General features: G+C 37.0%; 2 protein-coding genes and 1 pseudogene across 8 annotated transcripts; all 3 read left to right on the top strand.

Annotated features, from left to right (window-relative positions):
• Window positions 1-894: 894 nt before the first annotated feature.
• LOC18771922 (pectinesterase PPME1) lies at window positions 895-3,701 on the top strand. The gene is made up of 5 exons (XM_020553932.1): window positions 895-1,000; window positions 2,200-2,594; window positions 2,731-2,936; window positions 3,186-3,428; window positions 3,536-3,701. Exons 1-5 carry the CDS (start codon window positions 895-897, stop codon window positions 3,699-3,701), a joined length of 1,116 nt encoding a protein of 371 aa, XP_020409521.1.
• A 1,517-nt stretch (window positions 3,702-5,218) lies between these two features.
• LOC18771921 (uroporphyrinogen-III C-methyltransferase) lies at window positions 5,219-9,600 on the top strand. 7 transcript variants are annotated; one of them, XR_002269537.1, is made up of 7 exons: window positions 5,219-5,811; window positions 5,898-5,988; window positions 6,229-6,306; window positions 6,398-6,467; window positions 8,276-8,323; window positions 9,163-9,204; window positions 9,318-9,600. XR_002269537.1 is itself a non-coding variant. In XM_020553934.1 (6 exons), exons 1-6 carry the CDS (start codon window positions 5,750-5,752, stop codon window positions 9,353-9,355), a joined length of 381 nt encoding a protein of 126 aa, XP_020409523.1. In that variant the 5' UTR covers window positions 5,219-5,749; the 3' UTR covers window positions 9,356-9,600. The 7 variants fall into 7 exon arrangements, 5 of the variants coding, with proteins under 5 accessions (XP_020409523.1, XP_020409525.1, XP_020409524.1 ...); XR_002269538.1 differs by having other exon boundaries at window positions 8,701-9,204; XM_020553934.1 differs by lacking the exon at window positions 8,276-8,323.
• A 540-nt stretch (window positions 9,601-10,140) lies between these two features.
• LOC18771920 lies at window positions 10,141-11,678 on the top strand (annotated as a pseudogene).
• The last annotated feature ends 766 nt before the right edge of the window (window positions 11,679-12,444 follow it).

Here is a 12,444-nt window from a genome sequence, read left to right as displayed (position 1 = left end):
ATATATTTCTGTCCAAGGTTCGTATCAATATTGCTGCTAACGCTGCTAATATGTTAACTAAATTGGTTCCCCAAATGATGTTCTCAGTGACAAACGTCTAGAACTGATACAACCATGATGTCTTTTGTTGATTTCAGTGACAACAGAGTGGTTGAAGAAAATATAACAAAAAGCAGAGTGCTTCTACCTGATCTTCTAAAACTTCCACTTGAGTCTCAGACTTCACTGGTCTGCCTTTGATCATTTCCAGCAATATTACTCCAAAGTTACGAACATCGGTCCTGTCGTCGTGCTTCATCCTGTCAAGCACCAGAGCACAATGGTTACAGTTTACATGTTAACGGAATAATCTACATATGAGTAGTAGGTGTACTTTAGGTGATAATAACTAGATGTAGCTCAGGACCTCTATGTGAGGGTGGCAAGAGGTGACAAGGTGTCAACAAGCACAAGGACTAAGATTATCATCAAAACTCTAAGGGTGGTTTCCCCGTTGCGAATGTGTGACTATCCTTAATAATCAAGGTTATAACTGGGATTTATATGTGATGGCAAACTGAACTCTCTTAATAATACCATAATTATGTCCTCTTGTGCCTTCCCAAATTAAGCTGTAGAGCTAGCTACAGCTAGTGCTTTTCTGTTATTCAACTAATACAAAATGCGTAACTGAAATCAGAAATGAACATAAGCCCCTTATTAGAAACCAAAATGTGCAAGAAGCTCTCCAAAACCCACAAATTTAAGATTAATCCCTCTCAACATGCACTGTGCCTTAACCAGCTCTTGTATAGTGGACCATAAAATCAAAGCCTTCTATTCACCATTCTAATCAACAGCACCCAATACGATACAAAAACTCGAAACCAAGAACCAGAAAAATAAACAATAAAAATGGCCAGAAAAAACACATGCTTGGGTGTCCATGCAGCTCTAACTGTGACATTAATTCTCCTCACCACCATTATAGCGGGGGCAGATGATGAAACACTGGTTGTTAGTATGAAATTTGTATTGTCATTTCCTAGACTTTAGCATAGGTGAAAAATTAGTGTGTGAAGAATTGTTACTGGACGTTTTGGCACAACTCGTTCAATCCCATACTTCCAAGACATGACTTGACCGATATGAGAAACTGATTTCAGGTAAATCATGACATAATCATGCATTCATTATAGGATTCCTAATTGGAGTTATTTTCACTCAAAGTATTTTTATCTTAATCTTATTTTTAATAGGATTAGATTTTATCTCTTGAGATTATTTCTACTTGATTGGTCTAATTAGTTTGTTTTAGGAGATATTGTTTCTCCCACAAAGATTGGTTGTTTGGCATCGTCATTTAGAGTCCATACTTGATCAAAATTGATATTCATGATTGATACTATTTGTAGTCTCATGTTTAGCGTCCTTACAGGAAGTTGATATTGAATCAAAGTTATTATTCATAATGCCACAGTAGTGTGGCTTGTGTTTTGACGTGATTGACTTGAGTCCATATGGGACCAAGTTTGAGAATCACATTTAAATAGAATTGTTGGACTATTGGGTTTCTCTCTCACTAGAGATAACCTGCTTTGAATAAAACGTGGGTCTTGATTTTCATACAAAAAAGCTTTTGTTATTTGTGTTGGTTTCATAGAATTCTTAAGCAAAAGCTGTTGTGCACATATTTGAGATAAATCATCAAGTGTTCCATGTTTACTTGGTGATTTATTAAACACTTTAATCATTCATATTGCATTCATATGCATGTCGGTGACTCATACGGTTGAGTGCACCAAGACCGTGGTGGCGGTTTTCCTCTAGCGAGCTTGAAGCAATCGTGGCCAGTATTGCGTTCAACATAAGGAGTGTCGAAGATCATCCCGTGACAGAGTTAAGTTACGAAGAAGTCGGTAAACATTATCTAGAATGAGTCTAGGATAAGTGTGTGAGTACTTCTTGTAATCATCGTTCTATAGTGGATTTGAGTTGGACTGAGGAGTCCCGTGGATTTTCCCTAGAGGTGGGGTTTTACCACGTAAAATAATTCTCTGCGTGTTCTTTTATTTTAAGCTTTGCACATCTCAGGATTGATAACTAATATCAATCCTGCTTCAAAGGTTGATCATTATTTATTGCAAAAAATTTGAATTAGCTTGTTTAACCTTCTCTAGGCATATATAGATATCCTACAGGTATTATCACTGGTACTAGCTGACCACCCCCAAGTCAACACGTGGTTCAATAACAATGTCAATCCATACAAAGAACGGCAGGGCACGCTTGACCCTGCCCTTGTAACGGCTGAGGTTGGTCAAACCGTCGTCAAGGTTATGAAAGATAGAAGTGGAGAATTCAAGACCATCACTGGCGCTGTTAATAGCATTCCGGTCGACAACACCAAACGTGTCATTGTGTACATTGGAGGGGGAGAGTACAATGAGAAAATCACAATTCCACGGAATAAATCATTTGTTACATTTTATGGCTCTCCAACAAATATACCAACTTTGACCTTTGCTGGCACAGCCCAAAAGTATGGAACTGTGGACAGTGCCACAGTGATTGCCGAATCCGACTACTTTGTGGCAGCTAACCTAATTATTAAGGTACGTAAATGTCTCACATTTGCAAGAAATATTTCATGTTACGTGATATTATCATCACACACAATAATTCTTTAATTAACTTTCTTTTAATATTTTTGTTTCCTTATAATTTATGTTGATTTGTGGTTGTGAGAAGAACTCTTCGCCAAAGCCAGATGGGAAAAGAGTGGGAGAACAGGCATTGGCATTGAGAGTGTCGGGGAACAAGTCAGCCTTGTTCAATTGCAGGCTGATTGGTTTCCAAGACACACTTTGTGATGACAAGGGCAATCATTTTTTCCAGGACTGCTTTATTGAAGGCACTGTGGATTTCATCTTTGGAAGTGGAAAGTCTCTCTATTTGGTAATGCCACCCAAACTCTCCCTATAATTCCTAAATAAAAGGAAAACTTATCAAGGAACTTTTGTTAACTCTCCTTACATGTTTTACAAATCATATTGCTAAATGCGAGTCTCTTCTTATAATAGTGAATTTCACGTACATGTTGTGTGAGAAACGTTATGTATACGACTAACTCTTCATTATAACTCAGCTGTTTGTTGTCTATGTATTATGTCATTGTTTTGATGGGTAGTTAATTAATGGGTGCAAAATACTGAGTTACATGTGCTGGGGAATAATGAAATGACAGTGATAATAGCACAAGCAAGGAACTCAGCTTCAGAAGATACTGGATACTCATTTGTCCACTGCAACATAACTGGGACTGGAAATGGCACGTATTTGGGCAGGGCTTGGAGGACTAGTCCCAGGGTGGTCTTTGCCTACACCAGCATGTCTGAGGTCATCACCCCAGCCGACTGGAACAACAAGAACCGCCCCAAACGTGACAGGTAAGCAAATTAAAACACACTAATTAATTAAGCATTTTCATATAATTTAATGGTTTTGATAGTTAATTAATAGTTTCAATTTTTTTCGTATTTGTTGTTGTATTCAGAACCGTGTTCTATGGAGAATACAAGTGTTCGGGTCCAGCTTCAAGTATGGTTGGGAGAGTAAAATACACCAAACAGCTGAATGAGGAACAAATCAAACCTTTCCTCAGCTTGAGCTATATTCAAAGTTCCAAATGGCTGCTTCCTCCTCCAAATCCAAAAGTGTAGATTTTCTTAAGACTAGGAAATAGTTTTCTTAACTTTGTATACATGTTTATATATGGGTGCTATTCCGAAAGCCGCACGCACACCTCATGCAAAATGCACAATGTATAAAATCAATATTTTGCTTTAATTTCTAAAGATCTTCCACTATGCAATTTGAGCACAATTTGTCGATTTGATTAGGACAAAAGACATGCGCAAAGGACCCATTAGTGTAGTGGCTTCGAGTATTTACTCCCTCATGCAAGGTTCTGGGTTCAAATCCTAGCATCCGTGTAGTATTTGAGAATTTAGTACTATTCCCCCTCTCAATTGGAAAGGACCTCAAAAAAAAAAAAGGCGCATATGTGACAATGTGCAAAAGTAAAAAATGGACCCCCTTTCAATTTTCACATAAGAAATAATAAGTCATGCATTTTCAAAGTATCGATCCCTTAAATAACTTCACCTTTTTCGAATTTGCTAATGAAAAAACATATCAAAAATCGGTTCCAGTTTTGGATAAATCCCACTCCATTCAGATTTAATAAATAATTAAAAACAAAACCGAAATTTAAGATCTAGTCAAGCAAATAAATTTCACCTTAATCCACTCTGTACAGTAAAATATGAATTACATGACCAACGATTTAGGTTAAGGCTTGACTGGACTCCAATTAAACTTGCTTCATAACTCTGCCAGATTGTATAGGTGCTAAGGTGGATGATCTAACGGTTACGGTTCGCGATTGGAAAAGGTCCAAGAGCTTATCTAACCCATGTAGCCTTCCTTGCAGCGCAATGTGACGTAGATCCTAGAACTAGACTTTTAATTGCTTTCTAAATTATCATATATTAATTTTTAAAGATAAAAATTAAGTAACAAGTCCAATTGTAATAAAGTAATTAATTTCATCCACCTTTGAGTGGGAGTATTGTTTCTCTCTCATTATAATATTATCACACACACACACACACACACAACAAAAAACAAAAAACAAAAAATTAAAAATTGTGGTTCTACTACCCATATAGATATGCGTCAAGTCTTGAGAATGGTGATGAAAATACACACTAGGTTAAAAGCGGTGAGCAAAAATGCTCTTATATAATATAATATTGTCAACCTATCAACAAGATTAATTGTCAACTCTTTTACTCTCCTTTTTTTTTCCCGCTAAAGGAGCTATATTAGGTTTGAGAGGACTATTTTTTTCTAGAATGAGGTGAGTTTTCACTAAATGGGGTGAACTTCCTAAAATTAGTGCTAAATCCCTATGTTTTTAGATATTTCTACACAGGTGGAGCCTAACCTAGTCTAAGGGTGGTTTCACCATTGCAAGTGTGTGACTATCCTTAATAATCAAGGGTGTAACTGGAATTTTATATTTGATGGCAAAGTGAACTCTCTTAATACACTACAAGAAAACAGGCCTACTGTGACCAAATTTTACGTGATGCTGAAAATTTCGTCACATTTGGCTTGTATAAGTGAGAAAATTTTGCAAGTCGTCACCTAAACGTCTTGAAAGGACCTAACAAATTTTCGCTCCATCTTTGTCACATTAGAATTTCAGTATCGTCACAAATTACATAGCGGTAAATCTTGGCGCCCAATTTTTTACTAAATGTGACGAATAATGCACATTCGTCACATAGCATGAAAGTGAGGGCTGAAAATTTTACTGGGTGAAGATTGGCAGCGTCACTTATGGCCCAAAATAAAAAAATAAAAACAAAACCCAACGCTTCATTCAACAACGCAAGTCAAATGCTTCATCGTCATCTACACTAGCCCAAGAACAAAACCCAACGCTTCATCTACACTAGCTGCGCTCTCTTCCACAAACCACCGGCGACGACGACCACTCCTCCTCTCCGGCGACGACGACCACTGGTCTTCCTCTCTCTCTTTCTCCCTCTCTCCATTACTCCCTCTCTGTCTCCCCCTTCGCGTGACCCATTGTCTCCCACATTCAATCACAAACAAATTCTCATTTCAATCTATTCCCCCGAAAATAACCACGGCTAGTTAAGTCCACCTTCCACTTGTAATCTCTCATCCCCTTGAGATGTGTTCTTGGTCGAAGGAGGGTGTGGCAGCAGTAAGTGTGGGCCTGGAAATGTGTTCTTGGTGGGGATAGGGCTTGGGGACCCTGAGCTCCTGACATTGAAGGCTTATAGAGTTATTCAGAATGCTGATCTATTGTTGTATGATAGGTTGGTGTCCAATGATGTGTTGGAATTGGTTGACTCTGGTGCTAGACTTCTCTATGTGGGCAAGACTGCTGGGTACCATAGCAGAACCCAGGTAAAGCACTAATCTTTATCAGCATTTCTTGTATTAGCTGAAACAACCTTTCAAATTTTATTTTGATTTTCAATTGAGTTTCTAATATGGGTTCTCTCGTACTATAAATTTGAAATCTTTAGGCAATTTGGTGAATTGGGTATTTGGGTTTGTGTTAATTTGTATCTGGGTTAGAGAAGTGAATTGGGGCTTTACTTTGGGGTCTTGGGAAAGAGCTGAATCGTTTTTTCCCCCTTTCAGAAGGTGATACATGAATTGCTACTGAGTTTTGCTGAAGCTGGAGCTAATGTTGTGAGACTAAAAGGAGGGGATCCACTGGTGAGTTCCTACATTGAAGTATGACAGTTTGTTACTTGTGGTATTGTGGTGTCCTGTCAAATTTGTAGTGAAACGTATTTTTTGTCTTTAGGTGTTTGGTAGGGGTGGGGAGGAGATGGATTTTCTGCGACAGCAAGGAATTGAAGTGAATGTTATTCCAGGTACAATGATAGATTTGTCTGGTAAACGCTCTTATTTAGTGGAGACTTTTTATGATAATATATGAAAGGTACCAGAGAGACCAATGGCTGTACAACATGGCCATTGCTCTTGTGTTGTTTTAATTCATGGTTTAATTTGTAATCTGAACATGGCAATGACTACAACGGTGTCCTTTTGTATTTTGAAAATTTGACTCTTCTATGAATCCAAGCAATTTTTTTTCAGTACTTAATACTCTTACGTCAATGACAGTGGTGTAGATTTTTGTTTATATATCCCAAGTATTCAATTTGATATATGATAATGTTGTCATATGTTCAATTGGTTGTTGCCCTGGACTCTGCATTCACCATTTTTTGAATTAATTCTCTGTTTTTCTTCTTAGAGAAATTAATAGTCAAAGAGTCATGACAAGGAGTTTATTAAAGTTAACTTCTTATTAGGATTTGAAAAGAAAATGGATGAGTTTCTTCATATTCTGGTTTGGATGAGAAAACCTTATTAGATTTTCAGTTTGTTCTAAGTTTAGATGAGAAAAATTGAGAAAATGTTAGAATTGATTTTGAGGTAGCTACAGGCAGATTACAACGTAGCCCAACTCCCTTCATAATTACAAACTCTTAACTACCACAAATACATGATAGAAGTGGTGAAAAGAAAATTAACATATTAAGCCTGTGAAGTGAAAAATTATAAACAGTGAAGAACAAAATAGCAGGGAATTGAAAGATAAAACTAGAACTTTATTTCATAATGGTGTTTCCTCCTCAACCTCAGTCAAGGAGTTTAGGTAGACAATTAAAAATAAAAACAAAACAAAACAAAGAAATTAAAATACATAAGAAATAAATGAGAACTATGAGAGGCGAGGAACAACTACAAGAGGGCCCAAATAGCTCTTGGTTCACTCCTCTCTATCCTTGCTCTCTTTGCCGTAAGGCTCTGTATCTGCACACCCACTTCACTTGCCATTGTTCTCTATTTATAGAGGTTGGAGACCTTCAAATTCAGCTGCAAAATTCAAGTGCTGGCTGCCATGTTTTGTGCTTTCTTCACGTGGGCTCTGCATTGGTCATTCATTTAGTTGCTTTTGCTACAATATTCCCTTGAGTTAGCTGCTACACTCCCTACAACCTGACAAAGCTAAAGTGTGGCGTCCACCAGCTGCATCTCATTTGTTAATTGCCTTCCTTTTCTTTTGTCTGGCTCTTTATTTTCTGCCAACCCATGTGCTGCCAGTCTTTGTTGCTGGCTTTTTCAGATGGCTATTTGGTTGGAGCTGCCGCTCCACTCTCCTTGCTCATCCTTTCTTGCACTTGCCTCTGTGATGCTCCCAATCTTCCTTCTTAATATCTCCAGCACACACCTATGTAAAATCATGATTTTAGAATAGAACGTAACAATTATAGCCCAATTGATAAGAGTTTGGGTGCTGCTGCAAAGATGTTGCTACCAAATAGTTGTTGCAGGACTTGTTGCAGCTATTAGTTGGGGGATCATTAGCTGACCACAAATTTTTATTCCTTGGTGCCGGAGAGGTGAGTATGTTCCTTTAGTTGAGGATACTTTTAATTACTTTTGGAGAGTAATAAAGAAGGGGTAATTCTGTGTATATTCTTAGTCATTGGTGAAGTTGAAAATCGTGAAATTCTTGGGACTTAGTGGTTCTCTCTTCCAAAACGCACCTCTTCTTTATATATATATTTTCCATAGGAATGCTCTTCCCTGTCCTCTAACCCTAACTGATGTCCCCTATGCTAGCACTTTGTTGTTGTGTCTCACATTCTCCCTTGTTTAATGGTTTCAGGCCGACACTGGCATAGCAGAACTGATAGCCCTTGAAGTTTCCAAACAGGTTTTTAGCTTACTATTTGTTTGATTTAACTTGTACAATAAAAGATCCTTAGTATCCAAGAGAAAACAAAAAAGATCCTCAGTAATTATTTATTATAAAAAGTGGTATTAGAATAAATCTTGATACATACAAAATTTTTTGGTTTTATCAAAATTTGCTGCACTGTGAAAATGATTATTGAATTATCACAACAAGTTTGGATGGCTGCATAGATTTTAACTTTTGTTGGAATTGGGCTCCACTTATGTTTACCAATTTCAAGTCCTTGTGTGTTTAGAACTATCTAAAATTTTGGAATTCTTTTTAGTTGGTTAATAATAGGTTGATAGTTTTACTGATTTTCTATTAATTCTTCTTTTGTTTATTTCTTTGTCTAGCCACAGTCAATATCCTTGGAAGAACAAGTAGACCACTAATTGACAGTACATAAAGACCTTGTTAAAAGGCTTTTTTCTTGTAGTGAGTTAACTTTTTAGATGGTTTAAGATGTATTTGAATTATTTGTCTAGATAGTTTGTACATGATTTTTTCTGTGTAAATGAAAGAAAAATGGATTTGTTGTGTAAGCACATCTTTTTGTTATATGGAGGCCATATTTTCTGCCTATATTACCACAGGAAAGATTCTTTTGTAGCTTTTTATGCTTTGTATGTACACCATTTTTAGGAGTGTGATTTTTATTTTTTCATGCTTCTTGACATATAATCCTTTGATGGATTCTGTTTTTTATCCTTTTATTTCCCTCACCATGGTCACTTCTTAGACATCAAACATTAATTCTGTTTGTCTTCTCACTTTATTGTTAACAATGTTGTATTATGTTTTATATTTTCTGGCAGTGTGTAGCTTCCCAGCCATAAATAAGGATGTTCTTCCCCAATGTAATTTGGCCTTTTTATCTCTGTTAAACAGCTTGATGTTCTTCCCCAATGGTAATTTGCCCTTTTATATCTTCTATATCCATTTTTATGACCATTTTTCTTTTTTATGACAGTTGAACCAAAAAGATCCATTCTTTTTGGTTGTCGTTGAGGATCGTTTGCAATTTGGTTCAACTCTTTTTCATCTTGGGACAACATTACTTTCAGTTGTAGAAAAATTATATTGTAGTTATGAGAAGAAAAAAACATGTAGTTGAGACTATTGTATATCAAACAACGTAATTATTTTGATGTAATGGAATGAAATTTGAGTTCAATTTACTTGCGAAACTTTGGGGATCTTGAATGTATTATTTTGCTATATTATACAAGAAAATAATATAATGGGGAATGGTAGTAATCGAGTTGAATTTAATTGAATTGAATGCTGGCCAGGTTATATGTGAGACGTACACTGTCACAATTTTCATAAATATATGAGGAACAACTCCCCACAATTTTCATAAATATGTGAGGAACAACTCCCCACGGACGCTTCTGAAATGTGACCAATGCGGCTTGTCACCGATAGATACAATAAGTGACGAAAGATGCCTTGTGCAAAGGTATTATATGTGACGAAACATTCGTCACATATAGAACCAGTATGTGACGAATCATAAATTCGTCATGTCAAACAATATGTGACGGGGTATACGTGACGAACCTTGTGACACCGAAAATGCGTCACATATTGTTAATTGTGACGAATTTACATGTTTAAGTGACGACTACTCGTCTTCACATAAGGCCTATTTTCTTGTAGTGATAATAACACAATTATGTCCTCTTATGCCTTCCCAAATTAAGTTGTAGAGCTAGCTACAACTAGTGCTTTTCTGTTATTCAACAAATACAAAATGCGTAATTGAAATCTCATAGAACATAAGCCCCTAATTAGAAACCAAAATGTGCAAGAAGCTCTCCAAAACCCACAAATTTAGGATTAATCCCTCTCAACATGCACTGTGCCGTAACCAACTCTTGCATAGTGCACTATAAAATCAAAGCCTTCTATTCACCATTCTAATCAACAGCACCCAATACGATACAAAAACTCAAAACCAAGAACCCGAAAAATAAACAATAAAAATGGCCGGAAAAAACACATGCTTTGGTGTCCATGCAGCTCTAACCATGACATTATTAATTCTCCCCACCGCCATTATAGCTGTGGCAGATGATGATACACCAGTACCAGCCGACCACTCCCAAGTCAACACGTGGTTCAATAACAACGTGAATCCGTACAAAGAACGGCAAGGCACGCTTGACCCTACCCTTGTAACGGATGAGGTTGGTCAAACCGTCATCAAGGTTATGAAAGATGGAAGTGGAGAATTCAAGACCATCACTGACGCCGTTAATAGCATTCCGACCAACAACACCAAACATGTCATTGTGTACATTGGAGGGGGAGAGTACAATGAGAAAATCACAATTCCACGGAATAAACCATTTATTACATTTTATGGCTCTCCAACAAATATGCCAACTTTGACCTTTGCTGGCACAGCCCAAAAGTATGGAACTGTGGACAGCGCCACAGTGATTGTTGAATCTGACTACTTCGTGGCAGCTAACTTTATTATTAAGGTACGTAAATGTCTCACGTTTGCGAGAAATGTTTCATGTCACGTGATATTATCATCACACACAATAATTTTTTTTTATTAACTTCCTTTTAATATTTTTGTTTCCTTATAATTTATGTTGATTTGTGGTTGTGTGAAGAACTCTTCGCCAAAGCCAGATGGGAAAAGAGTGGGAGAATAGGCATTGGCATTGAGGGTGTTGGGGAACAAGTCAGCCTTGTTCAATTGCAGGCTGATTGGTTTCCAGGACACACTTTGTGATGACAAGGGCAATTATTTTTTCAAGGACTGCTTTATTGAAGGCACTGTGGATTTCATCTTTGGAAGTGGAAAGTCTCTCTATTTGGTAAAGCCACCCAAACTCTCACTATAATTCCTAAATAAAAGGAAAACTTATAAAGGAACTTTTTTAACTCTCCTTACATGTTTTACAAATCATATTGCTAAATGCGAGTCTCTTCTTATCATAGTGAATTTCACGTACATGTTGTGTGAGAAACATTATGTATACGACTAACTCTTCATTATAACTCAGCTGTTTGTTGTCTATGTATTATGTCATGGTTTTGATGGGTAATTAATTAATGGGTGCAGAACACTGAGTTACATGTGCTAGGGAATAATGAAATGACAGTGATAACAACACAAGCAAGGGACTCGGCTTCAGAGGATACTGGATACTCATTTCTCTACTGCAACATAACTGGGACTGGAAATGGCACGTATTTGGGCAGGGCTTGGAGGACCAGTCCCAGGGTGGTCTTTGCCTACACCAGCATGTCCGAGGTCATCACCTCAGCCGGCTGGAACGACAAGAACCGCCCCGAACGTGACAGGTAAGCAAATTAAAACACACTAATTAATTAAGCATTTTCATATAATTTAATGGTTTTGAGAGTTAATTAATAGTTTCAATTTTTTTCGTATTTGTTGTTGTCCGTGTTCTATGGAGAATACAAGTGTTCGGGTCCAGGTTCAAGTATGGTTGGGAGAGTAAAATACACCAAACAGCTGAATGAGGAACAAATCAAACCTTTCCTCAGCCTGAGCTATATTCAGGGTTCCAAATGGCTGCTTCCTCCTCCAAATCCAAAAGCGTAGATTTTCTTAAGACTAGGAAATAGTTTTCTTAACTTTGTATACATGTTTATATATGGGTGCTATTGAGAAAGCCGCACGCACACCTCATTCAAAATGCACAATGTATAAAATCAATATTATGCTTTAATTTCTAAAGATCTTCCGCTATACAATTTGAGCACAGTTTGTCGATTTGATTAGGACAAAAGACATGCACAAAGGACTCACTAGTATAGTGGCTTGGAATATTTACTCCCTCATGCAAGGTTCTGGGTTTGAATCCTAGCATTCGTGTAATATGTGTGAGTTTAGTACTATTTCCCCCCTCAATTGGAAAGGACCTCAAAAAAACATATCAAAAATCGATTCCAGTTTTAGACAAATCCCACTCCGTTCATATTTATTAAATAAACAAAAACATAACCAAAATTTAAGATCTAGTCAAGCAAATAAATTTCACCTTAATCCACCCTGTATAGTAAAATATGAATCATATGAGCAACGATTAGGTTAAGGCTGACTAGAC

This window comes from Prunus persica, unplaced genomic scaffold (genome assembly GCF_000346465.2).
Source record: "Prunus persica cultivar Lovell unplaced genomic scaffold, Prunus_persica_NCBIv2 scaffold_51, whole genome shotgun sequence".
In the NCBI taxonomy this organism is placed as follows: Eukaryota; Viridiplantae; Streptophyta; class Magnoliopsida; order Rosales; family Rosaceae; genus Prunus; species Prunus persica.
The sequence above is the reverse complement of the archived record's forward strand: the minus strand, read 5'-3'. Positions and strand labels throughout refer to the sequence as shown.

What these genes read in the sequence shown, in the direction of transcription:
- LOC18771921 (XM_020553933.1), top strand. Translation starts at nt 5,750, where the DNA reads ATGTGTTCTTGGTCGAAGGAGGGTGTGGCAGCAGTAAGTGTGGGCCTG. An exon ending in GGTACCATAGCAGAACCCAG is followed by an intron (nt 5,989 to 6,228) that starts GTAAAGCACTAA and finishes TCCCCCTTTCAG; the next exon opens with AAGGTGATACATGAATTGCT. An exon ending in TGAAGTGAATGTTATTCCAG is followed by an intron (nt 6,468 to 9,162) that starts GTACAATGATAG and finishes ATTTTCTGGCAG; the next exon opens with TGTGTAGCTTCCCAGCCATA.
- LOC18771922 (XM_020553932.1), top strand. Translation starts at nt 895, where the DNA reads ATGGCCAGAAAAAACACATGCTTGGGTGTCCATGCAGCTCTAACTGTG. An exon ending in CAGCTAACCTAATTATTAAG is followed by an intron (nt 2,595 to 2,730) that starts GTACGTAAATGT and finishes GGTTGTGAGAAG; the next exon opens with AACTCTTCGCCAAAGCCAGA. An exon ending in AGTGGAAAGTCTCTCTATTT is followed by an intron (nt 2,937 to 3,185) that starts GGTAATGCCACC and finishes TTAATGGGTGCA; the next exon opens with AAATACTGAGTTACATGTGC.